The sequence below is a fragment of the Hoplias malabaricus genome, chromosome 5 (assembly GCF_029633855.1).
Source record: "Hoplias malabaricus isolate fHopMal1 chromosome 5, fHopMal1.hap1, whole genome shotgun sequence".
Lineage (NCBI taxonomy): Eukaryota > Metazoa > Chordata > Actinopteri > Characiformes > Erythrinidae > Hoplias > Hoplias malabaricus.
In genome coordinates, this window is record NC_089804.1 from 50,466,524 (window position 1) to 50,479,521 (window position 12,998).

Sequence of the window (12,998 nt, forward strand, 5' to 3'; positions counted from 1 at the left end):
AGCGGTGCCTGTGGCGAGGATGCGTCCTGGAACGTTCGGTGCACGGATTAATGGCAAGGCGCTGGAAAGAGGAGAGCTTTTTTAACCCTGCTCTGGGACTCGTAGAGCAGCGCCACACCAGGCCGGCAGATGCCAACCGCAGCTGTCAGAAGGCACAGTGCCTTTGTTGTCTATATTTTTTCTCTCTCTCTCTGACTTCTCTCACATACCGAGGCCTCTCAACTATTCAACTCTGCTCACGGGCTGTTCTTCTGCAGCCTACGAGTGTGTTTCAGCATGCTCTAAATGTTTTAATACATGAGCACTGTTTCAAAGTTTGTGAGGACTTCACCAGTCAAAGAACAACTGCTAGAAGTACTACCTTAAGAGATAGGCCACCTCACACACTGTAGTCTCCACTTATTAGAAGTCAGCACACTCAGGTACATCCCTCAACATCCATGGATGAGGCATCCTTGAGCATGGCACCTAACCCCCGAATGCTCCCTGGGTGCTGGGAAGGCTAACCCTATTGGCGTTTAGTGTTCTCCTGCAAGCGTGTTGAAGTAGCACAATGACCTTCAATTCAAGTCAGTTTTGAAAACTTGTGTTGCATATGTCACTTGTGCTAGTCTCCACTCTCCCAGCCTGGTACTATGCTACTAGGAATGATCTGGGGTATAAATAAATAGTTTCTTTGTTGTATTTAATTAAAAGGTAAGATGGAGAAGCAAACCTACTTCCACACTTTAGCAAGAAAGGTGTATCTGAATTTTAACAGGCACATCTCTTCATCATTACTTTTTCCTACGGCGATATTGCGTCTAATGATTGTTTCCAAGAATTTGGGAAGTTTTTCATGGCTCTTGGAAGATAGCGACTGTATTTTGGGTTGGATTCTCTGCAGCAGGACTTTCTAAATGATATGAAATGAAGATGAAAGAAATGGCGAATGAGATGAATGGAATCTGAAAGGAGAAAGGGAAAGTTATTGCTCTGCTTTGGTTAGGGAAAACAGCTTTAGATGTACCGTATCCGTTTCATTTCCACATCTTGCGAAGCAAACCGGACGTGCTCGTTTTTAATGAGCTGTGCCAGGGGCGGGAGGCTTTGTGGCTTATTCTGAAGATTGCCAAGCTCTTGACCTTTACCGATTCTCCTGTCTTTCTCTCTGTCTCTCTCTCTCTTTCTCTCACATTTATCCTCTCATCTCTCCATCCTCCCCCTTACTTCCTCCCCATACCCTCACTGCCATTTCTCTCTCTTATGCCTAATTGCGTTTCTATTCGCCCTGAGGGATGCCTGGGTAGCGGACTCCTCTCCCCGGTTCCCCCTCCCTCAAATCCATTTGCACACTGTCCCGGCCAGGTCAGTTTCATGGGCAGCCCTGGAGGAAATATCGGATGACCTCGCTTTCCAGCACAAGAAAGCCAGGGATCCTGGGGAGCCCAGTCGAAGGAGAGGCTTTTCTTCTCTCTTTCCCCCTCGAATCCATCTTCCATCTGCCCCTCCTGCTCACACTTCCTGCTCTCAAGTACAGGGCAAGGTCACGATCATATACGGCACGTACCGACAACACTTCGGACAATGCAATATCCGTGTAGATACACATCTTACCGATTCCCCTGCTCTGTTTTAGTATTGTTTTGTTAGGCCTGTGGACTATCCTACTTCCCCCCCCACCCCTAAAATGATAGCTATATAAAGTGAACAAGCTATTCTTTGTGCCGGGATCTATTTTCAAGTGCATTTATCTTTGGTTTTAAAAAGCCCTCTCTTAAACCACTTTATGACTCTGGCAGAGCTTGGTCTACTGTGTCTTTCTAACCTAGCAGAAAGCATGAAAGTGGGTTTTAGTGCATCTCTTTCTGGAGCACAGCCTCTCACTGATGTCTCAGAGACTGAAGCGAAGTGCAGTGTGGGTTGAAAGAATGAGGTTGACATATGCTACCCATGAAACTGCACGCTGTGAGTGATGAAACCATTTGATCATTTTTTAAGTGTCACTTTTCATTTGCCGGTGTCGTCTTCCCCCTCTTTTTATTTCTTAAGGAAAAGGTGTTTTAGATTTTCAAATTAAACAATCCCAAAGTGCTGCATCAGACATAACAGGGCATTAGCATTCCAACGGGAGCAGTTTCATTTTCCCTGAGGATTTTTCACCCGGCTCTTGGGGAGGGAGGGGTGTGAGGGGAGTCATTATGGATGGTGTTTAGAGACAGGTGTCTGATGCCTGCTGAGATAATGCCAAAAAAGATGCCTATCTCCTCGTTTAATGGAGCAGCTACAGTTGTTTCAACTGATCAGCTCCGTGGCTCCAGACGGAGAGTTTTGATCCTCTTAACGCGCCTCTTCGGCGGCATCAATCAAACTATCAAAAGAGACAACAAACAGACATGTGGCGGGTCAAGCTGGGACAAGCGCACGCCTGCCTCTGCTCAAACACACCCCTCGCCTGCCGCCTGCCAATCCACACTCGTCTGCTGCGAGGAGTGACAGAAGGAACATCTGAAAAGCGGACTCAGTTCGGGTTCAACCGTATTCCCTTCGTGTTCATGTTGTCGCCACGTCTGCTTCCGCTGTGGAGAAGTGAAGAGGGGCTGGTGTGTGTGTGTGTGGGGGGGGGGTGTCGGTGTCTCCTTTCACTTTAAATTGCCGTAGGTTTCCTCTGAAAGCATGCATTCTCAAAAACCTACCCACTTTGTTGCTGCCAGCACTGACAGCTTGAGTGAAAAGTGAGAAGGTAATGTTGTTGGCCGGCGTCCTATCAGCAGTGTCTCTGAAAGCGTAACGAAGGCGCGCCGTTTCAGAACCCTTTCGTTTTAGCGTTTGGAAAATGACATGTCAAAAAGACACCTCACACGTGGCGCCGGGGAGGAGGGAGAGAAGGTAAAGGCAGAGGCAAGACAGAGGGGTGGGGGGAGAGCTGTTTGATGCGTGTGAGATTTTCTTGTAGAGGTGACACTGTTTAGAATATTAAGAGCGTTTTAAACAGGTGCAGGTAGAGCCGGTGCTTAGTAATCAGCTTTTCTGATGTAAGCCCCTGATACATGGATTTTACCAACTCCCCAATGTCAACGTATTCATTTCCTTTTCGCTCTAATGCTAAGAGCATGGGGTGGGGGGGGGGGTTGAGATAATACCACATGCACCCTGGGATCTCAGTGGCGGTTTCTTGTTCCTGTTTCAAGAAGGTGATTTACAACATTTAAATCACAATTCATCCCGTACCTACTTCAGGCATTAGCACCGCATGTCTGCAACGGATTTGGTTATGTACTTAATAATCAGAATCTCTATTGTATGGCTGCCTGAAGCATCCACAGCTAAACCTGAATGGAGTAGCCTGTGGAGAATGAGAGAGAGAGAGAGTGCATGAGCGCGTTTTCGGACTCGTTAATGCACGGAGTTTTTTCCAGAGTAGCTGAGCAGCAGGAAGAGGCAGGCAGTAAGGTCAGCAGATAGAGTTCAGAGACAGTTGACAGCTGCTGGCCTTTGATACAACCATCAACGAACAGTTGCACGCTCCTGACAACCGTGCCCAATCAACCTGAAAGTGCGCTAGTCCTTCCCCCCCTCATTATAACGGCAAACAAACTTTGTCTCTTGCAGCTGTTTAATGGCGCTACGTCTGTTTTTGTTTGTTTCCTTGCCGTAAGGTTATTGCACCTTTATGGTTGATCGGGGGGTTGGAATAATCCTCGACATCTGTTCGGAGAGGGGGTTATTCGGGCGGGCAGCAGCAGGGCTGGGCTCGCCTTTTATTTACTGGACCGGCCCTCAAACCTCATCCCTCAGCGCCGAGGTCAACGCGTTGACTTTTAATGCGAGAGCGATGGAGAAGGGGGGTCTCTAATGGGCCTTCAAGGTCACAGAAGGAGCTTTGCCCCGGGCTCTCTCGCTCTCTCTCTCATAGTCTCTCATTCGCTCACTGAAAACAAAACATGGGGGGCCTCCAGCAACAGGGCCCATTAGCGCTGAGCGGAATCCCACCATTTCAAAACACCCTCTTTGCTGCATATATTTAATGTGTTCAGATGTAGTTCAGCTGGCCAATTTACTAATACTAGGCTCATCAAATCTGCCATTTCTGCTCCTCCTCATTCACATTTGCTTTGACTCTTTTAAGCCCCCTTAAGTCCCCTTATTCACAGTGTTGTACAAGTGATTGAGTCAGACAATATCAGTCCAAGTCTTGCACAGGCCTGCACCAGGCCTGCACCTATTATTATTATTATTATTATTATTAGTAGTAGTGGTAGTATAAGTAGTAGTAGCAGTAATATAAGTAGTATAAGTATTAGTAGTAGTAGTATAAGTAGTAGTAGTAGTAGTAGTAGTAGCAGTAGTAGTAGTAGTAGTAGTAGTAGTATAAGTAGTAGTAGTAGTAGTATAAGTAGTAGTAGTAGTAGTAGCAGTATAAGTAGTAGTAGTAGTAGTAGTAGTAGTAGTATAAGTAATAGTAGTAGTAGTAGTAGTATAAGTAGTAGTAGTAGTAGTAGTAGTATAAGTAGTAGTAGTAGTAGTATAAGTAATAGTAGTAGTATAAGTAGTAGTAGTAGTAGTAGTAGTAGTAGTATAAGTAGTAGTAGTATAAGTAGTAGTAGTAGTAGTATAAGTAATAGTAGTAGTATAAGTAGTAGTAGTAGTAGTAGTAGTAGTAGTATAAGTAGTAGTAGTAGTAGTAGTAGTATAAGTAGTAGTAGTAGTAGTAGTAGTATAAGTGGTAGAATACCTAATAGTCTCCCCATTTGAGCTAATCCAACCTGTTTCACACAGTGTGACTAAACAAACAGAGCTTAAGCTAGCACTTCTCTTCACCTTCTCTGAAGTACATAGCACTAGCATCTGCCTCTTTTCAAATTGTTGCTAGGCAATGTCACTGTACATGTTACTGGGCATCACATACTCATACCTGTTTACACCTTTGCTTGTGTTTCTGGATTGTGGGAGGAAACCTACACAGACACAGGGAGAACATCTCTTCATAGACTGTGACCCAAGAGTGGATTGAACCCAAAACCCCCGGCCCCTGGAGCTGTATCTTATACTGGACCCCTTTGTAGTACACACGGACTTAATGAGAATGGTCTTTTCGGGAGTTTGACTAATGGTATTTTGGTTTATTTAATAGCAAGGGAAACCCAAGTGGCACTTTCAGATTGATTCATCATGATCAGAGTTGGGTAGTAACACACTGTTTTTATCGATCTGTCTTATGCACAACCTCTTTGTTTTGTTTTGTTTTGTTTTGTTTTGTTTTGTTTTGTCAAGATTTCCAGCAGAGGCTCTGTCACATGACTGCATCTCGCCAATCAAATGTAGCCACTAGCGACGCTTGACTCCGTTTCAACATTCAAACAGAGTCAAGCTGTCACATGACTGCACACAAAATCCCTGCGGCAAACACAGAATAGTTTTTTCACAATTAGTAAAAGCAAGCCAGACTTGTGATGAAGAGTGTAGCAGAGAATGGCGTATACCTCTCATCCTCTTTGTCTGGACAGACGGCATGTCTCTGACGACAGAGGGAGTGGCCTGAGCTGTGATTCTCCATGGCAGACCTCCTCTTTCTGCTTTTAGCCTCTGATGGTGTCTTCTTCCCCTCCAGCCATGACCATGGCAGCAGAGCAAGTGTTAATCAGGGTGCTACTGTCAGTGTGCCAGCACCTGCAGGCCAGCAAGCCACAGTGCCAGTCCCAGCCCTTCTCACTCTGGCAGGGCAAGTTTGACTCCTCGGTTCCCCACAGGATATTTCTGGTGCCCAGTAGGACAGGGTAAAGCAGTTAACGCCCATTAGTGTTGCTTACTGATTGCCAGTGCCTTTGGTCTTTTTGGTCATTTGCAAGCAGTGTGTTTGCTATTATTATTATTAATGATTTCTATTGTTAAATGAGATCAATAAGCTTAAAATCTTGGCCGCCTTCGCGTGCACCAAGCGTATCGACTGCACTGTAATTGATTTAGATTACTCGAGTAAACTGCCCGGCTGAATATGTGAGAAAACAAATGTATCGACTGATGCTGTTTCGAATTAAGACATCCGAGGTGCTTAATTATTTAAGTGGATTATTTAAACCAATCAGGAGATATTGAAAAATCTCGTCTTGTAATGGTATGCAAAGAGCTGGGAACCTTTGTCTTGCTGAGTGACGACACCTCGGCTTCTAGCCCTCAGCTGTGGTTCTTCTTTCATTTATTTATTTGTTTATTTCACTTTTATTTCTATTTTTTCAGACATGTCTGTTTTGCATTAGACTGACAGAAGCTCAGAAACCCCTTTGCACAGAGAGGGGGCGATCAGAACAGGCTGAACTTTTCCCCTCATACTGTCAACAGCTTATTACACTGGTGAGCTGTCACAGCAGCACAAAATGCAGTCAGATTCACTCCCATTCACTTTGTCAGACGGCGCGCGATTCCTGTCAGACACTCACATCCGAAGTGAAACAATTTAAGTTGCAAGGAGCTTGAGTTTCTTCGGTTTATTGCACTCATCATAACATCTTAATTCCCGTAGTATAACACGTCACATTGGTGAATAATCTGATTCCTGTTGATAGCATCAGTCATTTTTGTTGCTTTCTCTGCCGTCTTTGTTTGAGCAAAATGACAAATGCCCTGGGTGGGAAATGAATGGTTGCCTGTCACAGGTAATCAGGAGGTTGTCTTTCAGCCCCCAGCCTGCCTTTATTTCCTGTGATTAGCTTTGTGGTGGAATAATAGGATACGGTTCTCGTCCCTTTTGTTCCATGATGCATTCACGCTCCATGTGGCATCAACTGCACTCATGTTTATTGTGCAACTTATAGACTCAATTATTTTAGCATATTAAACCGTGACATGTCAGTGTGGAACTGGAAACAAAGCTAAATGGAATGGAGTTGTTATTTTATTGGGATGCACCGATCCAACTATTCCTCTCTTGATACTAATTCCGATATCTGAATACAGTAACTGGCCCATAGTGAATTAGGCCTGTTACAAGACCTGGTTATTAACCAGCAAGTGCTTAAAATGGCTACCGCAGTCCAAATTCAAAACTCTGGAGAGAGTTGTCCGCCCCATCCCCCTCCTCCCTCATGCAGGTTGCCAGGTTGAGGACACTGAACCTTCACGAATAAGCGCAAGACAACTTCAAGAACTTAATAGTTGGTAAATATTAATAAAAAAAGCCATAATCAACTTATTTACACAGAAAAGTGCACACAATTTCACTAAAACATCTACCTAGGCTAACAAAAGGCAAAGAGCCAATGTGAATTTTCATTGACATTAAATGTGTAGCTAGATGAGATTCATGTCATTCCTTATAGATTTTTCCCTGTCGGAGACACAAGTGCTTACATTAAGTATGTTCCCTTAATCTCTGATGACACACTCTGATCATTTTATGATTTAGGGCAGTAAATGTATTACAAATAACTCTTTTAACATTTTTGTACTTTGTATACAGTCTCTAAAGTCAGTCTGAAGTGATCAAACAATTATGTCGTCCAGTTTGTTTCCCAGCTTCCAATATGCATTCACTCTGAACTGACAAGAGAAGCAGCCTGAGCTCAAGTAAACAAACATGACTCACTGCTGCCCTCTAAAGGTTGAATACATGCAAGCCAGCTGTTGTGTTGTTTTATCAGGACTCAAGTCTTTCTACTTCATTTAATTTACATGGAGAGTATTATACTATGCATATATCTTCATATTCTATGCCACTATGTAATCAGACGGTCTCAATCCAGCATGAAAATTGATTCTATCCATATTCTGTATGCTGTGATGTAAACATAAGTTTGTGAACTGTGCGAGATGACTGTAGTCAGTGAACTAATTTTAAAGGCAACAAAGATGATTCTGGAGAACTACAGTTCTCACTGCAAAACAAACTCCACCCGCATTTGTGTTCATCCAGGAGCGCTGCAACTTTTAAGGTGGAACGGTATGTTTAAGTACAAATCTGACTATAGCTTGTTTGTGACTAATTTTATTTTTTCTCCACTATTTGAATTATTATATATACGCATCTGTAACTCCAGCATTTAGTCTTGTTGCACTTTCACCTTTGTAGTATTCTTAAATAATGGAACTGTAAAACCAAAGTAAGTCAGTGGTACCCATTGTCACGTCCTGTGTTTGTTTTCCTAGCCATGTGCTCATTTAGAACATGGCTCTGTTTATTCTTCCTGAATAACCGTGACAGTCGGTCATTTATATTTTCTTGGTGAGAAAGTACATTACTAGTTTCACACGAAAAAATGTGACAAGTCAAGGCTGCCCACTGTCCCCACTCCTGTTCGTCCTATTACCGCACTTAAGGCAGAGGGGAACCGAACTGAAGTCTGTCACGGTTGGGCAGGACAGACAAGGGAGGTGGACGTAAATGCAAGGAATCTTTATTTAACAGGACCAAAAAAAACAAAACAAACACGATCAAGGAGTTTCATAAATTAACCACACTAACAAAACAGGAACAGACAGGAAGACTGACAAACCGAGAACAGGGGTAGACATGAGCACATGGCTGGGAAAACAAACCCAGGACGTGACAAACATCATCATCTCTTTTCATGCTTTTTGACATTCTGAGGTCTTTCCACTGTCCACTTTTCCAGCACACCAACAAAACATTCTCTGATTTGTATAAAATGTGTATTGGATTCAAACCAAGACCCTTACCTTTAGGAGATTTATGGTTGAACGTCAAAACATCTTTTTTTTGTTTTTCGAGAACACTCCATACTCACTGCAGCTCTTTTTTTTTTGATGTGGATGGTTTGATGGTGGATGCAATATCTCTTTTCGTATTATTTCATATATATTGTCTGCAAAGATAACCCATAAATGTCATCCTTTCTGTGTTAAAACCACTTTGTCTTCCCTTAAAACCTGTCTGCTATTCATTAACCACAACATCTGCTTGTGTTCTTTCTCTCCTCTCTCACGCAGGAAATTGCAGCATACTTGATAACGTTCGAGAAGCATGAAGAATGGTTAACGACATCCCCTAAAACAAGGTAAGATAGTTACGGGAGATTTTCTTCTCTCCTCTGAGGCTTCAGAGTTTGAATTTCCATCATCTCATCTGTGTGGCCCAAATTAGGCTATTAGCTGGAGTTCCTCCTAATCACCCACTCGAGAATCTCCCTCATCTTAAAAGTTGGGGTGTTTGATATCGGTGGCCGTTCACGGCACTTTCAAACGCTTTACTCCTTTTAGGAGCGAGTGCTGACAGGTAATGGAATATTAATGTGGGCTAATAACTCCAAATAGCCTATTAGCAAAGCTCTTAGCACACGGCTGGGCTCTCATCCCCTGTGCGAACACCGCGCTAATGTGTTCATATCTAACGGCAAATTAACTGCTTGTTAATAGATGAAAGTGTGAGACAAGGGCTGTCCAGGTTTGGAGACACAAGGAGATAAAGATGTGGATGCAGGAGAGGTGTGTTTGAGAGTGTTAAAAGACACTGTGAAGAGGAATCACTGTGTGGGAGTGTGAGCACTGTAATATTTTTTAACTCATTGCTGTGTAACTCCACTGAAAACAGGATGTGTGTGAATAATTAGGGTCTCTGAACTTTGAAAAGAGGACTTTTTTTTAAGTCTGCCTAATGTGTTTCTAGTATCCTGGATTTTCAGGGATCTGTGTTCCCAGAGTTCTGATTTTGTAGCATCCTGTGTTCTCAAGAACCTATGTTCCTGGAATTTCAGTCTTCCCAGTGTCCTGTGTTGCTAGAGTTCCACATTCTGAGGGTTTTTTCTGGCCAGAATCTTATTCTCAGGTTTCTATGTTCCCAGGGGCCTACATTCTCAGGGGCCTACATTCTCAGGGTTCTCTTTGTATAGGTTTCTATTATCCTAGGGTCTTACGTTGTCAGGGTTTTATGTTCCCAGTGTCCTACATTCTCAGGGTCCTATGTTCCCAGTGTCCTACATTCTCAGGGTTCTGTTTGTATGGGTTTCAATTATCCTAGGGTCTTACGTTCTCAGGGTCCTATTTCCCAGTGTCCTACATTCTCCAGGTCCTATGTTCCCAGTGTCCTACATTCTCAGGTTCCTATTATCCCAGTGTCATACATTCTCAGGGTCCTATGTTCCCAGTGTCCTACATTCTCAGGTTCTTATGTTCCCAGCCTCCTACATTCTCAGGGTCCTATGTTCCCAGTGTCCTACATCCTCAGGGTCCAATGTTCCCAGTGACCTACATTCTTAGGGACCTATATTCCCAGGGTCCATCAATCTCAGGATTCTATGTTTCCAGTGTCCTACATTCTCAGGGTCATATATTCCCAGGGTCCTTCAATCTCAGGGTCCTGTGGTCCCTATGTCCTACATTCTCAGGGTTCTGTTTTTGTGGGTTTCTATTATTCTAGGGTTCTATGTTCTCAGGGTCCTACGTTCCCAGTGTCCTACATTCTTAGGGTTCTGTTTGTGTGCGTTTCTATTATCCTAGGGTCTTATGTTCCTAGTGTCTTACATTCTCAGAGTCCTATATTCCCAGTGTCCTACATTCTCAGGGTCCTATATTCCCAGGGTCCTTCAATCTCAGGGTTCTATTTTTACAGGTTTCTATTTTCCTTGGGTCCTATGTTCCCAGGGTCCTACATTATCGGGGTTCTGTTGGTATAGGTTTCTGTTTTCCCAGGGTCCTATGTTCTTGGGTTCTATTTTATATATATTTATTTCCCTAGTGTCCTATGTTCCCAAGGTCCTACATTCCCAATGTTCTGTGTTCCCAGGTTTCTCCCCAGTGTCCTGTATTTCCAGGTGTGGTTCCCTGTTTCATATGTTCCCTGGGTTCCATTTGTTTGTTTCCAATGATTTATGTTCCATGGGCTTCCATTTTTTCAGTGTCCTTTGTTCTCAGGCTTTCACTGTCCCTTAACCTGTGTCCTTTTGTGGCCGGGATTCTATTCTTCCAGAGCCCTATATGTTTCTCACATATTATGTTTCTAGGTTTCTATGTTCTCTGGGTCATATGTTTCCTGGATCTATGATTCTACCTTCTGATATTCCCTATTTTTTGAGTGTAGTATGTTGCTGTTCTTGCTTTGTATGTTTGTTGTTTTTGGCTGCAGTTGGCAGTTGTTGACAATGTGGCTGGTCAGTTAGTGAGCTTTTAACATAAGAACCAGCAGACGGAGGAGTTGCATTAATAAGGGAATTTCTTTGATGGCAGCTTGTCCAGATCCCATTACCTCTTTCAGATATCCTTAGCTGAACATGTCATAACACCATCAGGGGTGAATGTATCTGCGGACCATTAGTCTTGTTTTCATTTGTGGAAATTGATAAGCAATACGGATCCTATAGAGGAATACAACATCTTGGGAACTTGGGAATGACCCTGCTTCTGTACAGCTTGGCTTAAGCGAGTACACCTGCTCTTAGACCCCGCAGTGCTGGGGGATTTGTGGTTACGGTTATGGAAATGGCTGTGAAACAGAGCAGCAGGGGCTCTGAGGTTAAGCAGGCGAAGCTGAAAGGCAGCAGCCGGAACATTGGCCCCGTTGCTAGCCTTAACGTGCTTCTAGCAGGGCTGATGTTAGCTCAGTGACTCGCAGTGCTTAGATGATGGCAGCCGGGTTCTGCTCAGCCTTGCCTACTCTTGTCCAGGCTCATAGAGTTCAGCTGTGACTCACACACACACACACAGCCCTGGGCTGCTTTATGTAATAGCGCTGATTATGCGCTATATTTTTTTTCTGACTCTTTTAATTCAGCTAACTCTGGCGTGTGTTCATTTAGTTGCTGTTCTTCAGGAAAGCAATGAAAAGGGAGAAGGGTCAGTGTGAATACAGCTCACACCGATACAGAAACACGAGCTCCATTAGCCAGGGAAAGAGGGAAGGAGGTCATCTGAAGGTCGGAGAGATGATGACGGCTTGGTTTATTCCTCCTCTCATGCATCGTATTATGTTCCATGTCATGTAGGGTGGTATTTTACAAAGCTGTGTGTAGGGCTGGACAGTGTCCATGATTTTTTTTAATGCATTTTAAACCCTGCCTCCAACTATTTCTGTGGTTTTCTTTAAATGGAAAAATGGTAAAGGTGCTGAAAAAGAGCTGTAAAATGAGTTTTACTTTACTACACCATTTGAACACAGCAGATGTCGTTCACATTGGCTGAAACGCTGAATGGACCAATAGAAATGCTCCAAAATTACTTGGAATAAAACCTTTTTACACTGACTTCTATTGAACGTTACAGTTTTGAAAATGCATGTAGTTCCTTGGACACCAACAATGTACAAAATAAATGTAAAACAATCAAATTAAATATGTATTTCAATTATACAGTCAATGAACAATTGAAAACGATAGCTGGTTCTCTTTAGTTTAGCTCACACAATAATGGTCTTAACTATAACTGGGAATGTACTCTAGGACCTCCTCTCTATAAGGAGTTTGGTCTTCTCTCTCTGTGTCTGGGTGGGTTTCCTCCGGGTGCTGTGGCATCCTCCAACAATCTGTAGGCTGTGTTGGTAAGTGGACTGGCTATTTGTAATTGTCTACAGGTGTGATTGTGCGAGTGAATACGTGATGCCCTGTATGTTTCCTTGTGCTCAAGTCTGTGTGTGCTGGTGAAGATGGATGATGCCACACATGAGGCTGAGGCTGTTTTCTAAAGTTCCAACAACTGTAAGGTGCTTTAGGTGTCTAGAGTATTTTCATTTTCATTTTGGTAATTGATTTAGTTTCTAATAATTGACATAACCGACATGTGCCATCAGAGTAAACGCGGAAAGGACAATAATTTGTAAAGTATTTCATTTATTTTTTGTGGTGTGTCCCTATAAGAGCCCAAAAAAATAAATAAACTAAAATGAACCAGGAGCGCTGTTTCTTTAAGAGGGACTGGGGTAGTGTTGGCGTGTGGGGCTTTTGCCTGCTGAAGAGAGAGTTAGTGCTGTAACAGGACTGAGACCACAGGATTCTGTTCTTTTATTTACTGTTGTTAGTAAATAGCACAGCCATGGTGTGTTGGGCTGGTCATAATTAATGCATGAGGAGAATATTAAT

General features: G+C 43.3%; 1 protein-coding gene across 4 annotated transcripts in view; it reads left to right on the forward strand.

Moving 5' to 3' along the window:
• camta1a (calmodulin binding transcription activator 1a) overlaps positions 1-12,998 on the forward strand; it is a 509,355-nt gene that overhangs the window by 209,412 nt on the left and 286,945 nt on the right. For all 4 annotated transcript variants that reach the window (XM_066670611.1, XM_066670607.1, XM_066670608.1 and 1 more), the window contains exon 4: positions 8,923-8,990. In XM_066670611.1, the coding sequence (XP_066526708.1) occupies positions 8,923-8,990 (68 nt within the window). The remainder of the gene's footprint in view (positions 1-8,922; positions 8,991-12,998) is intronic.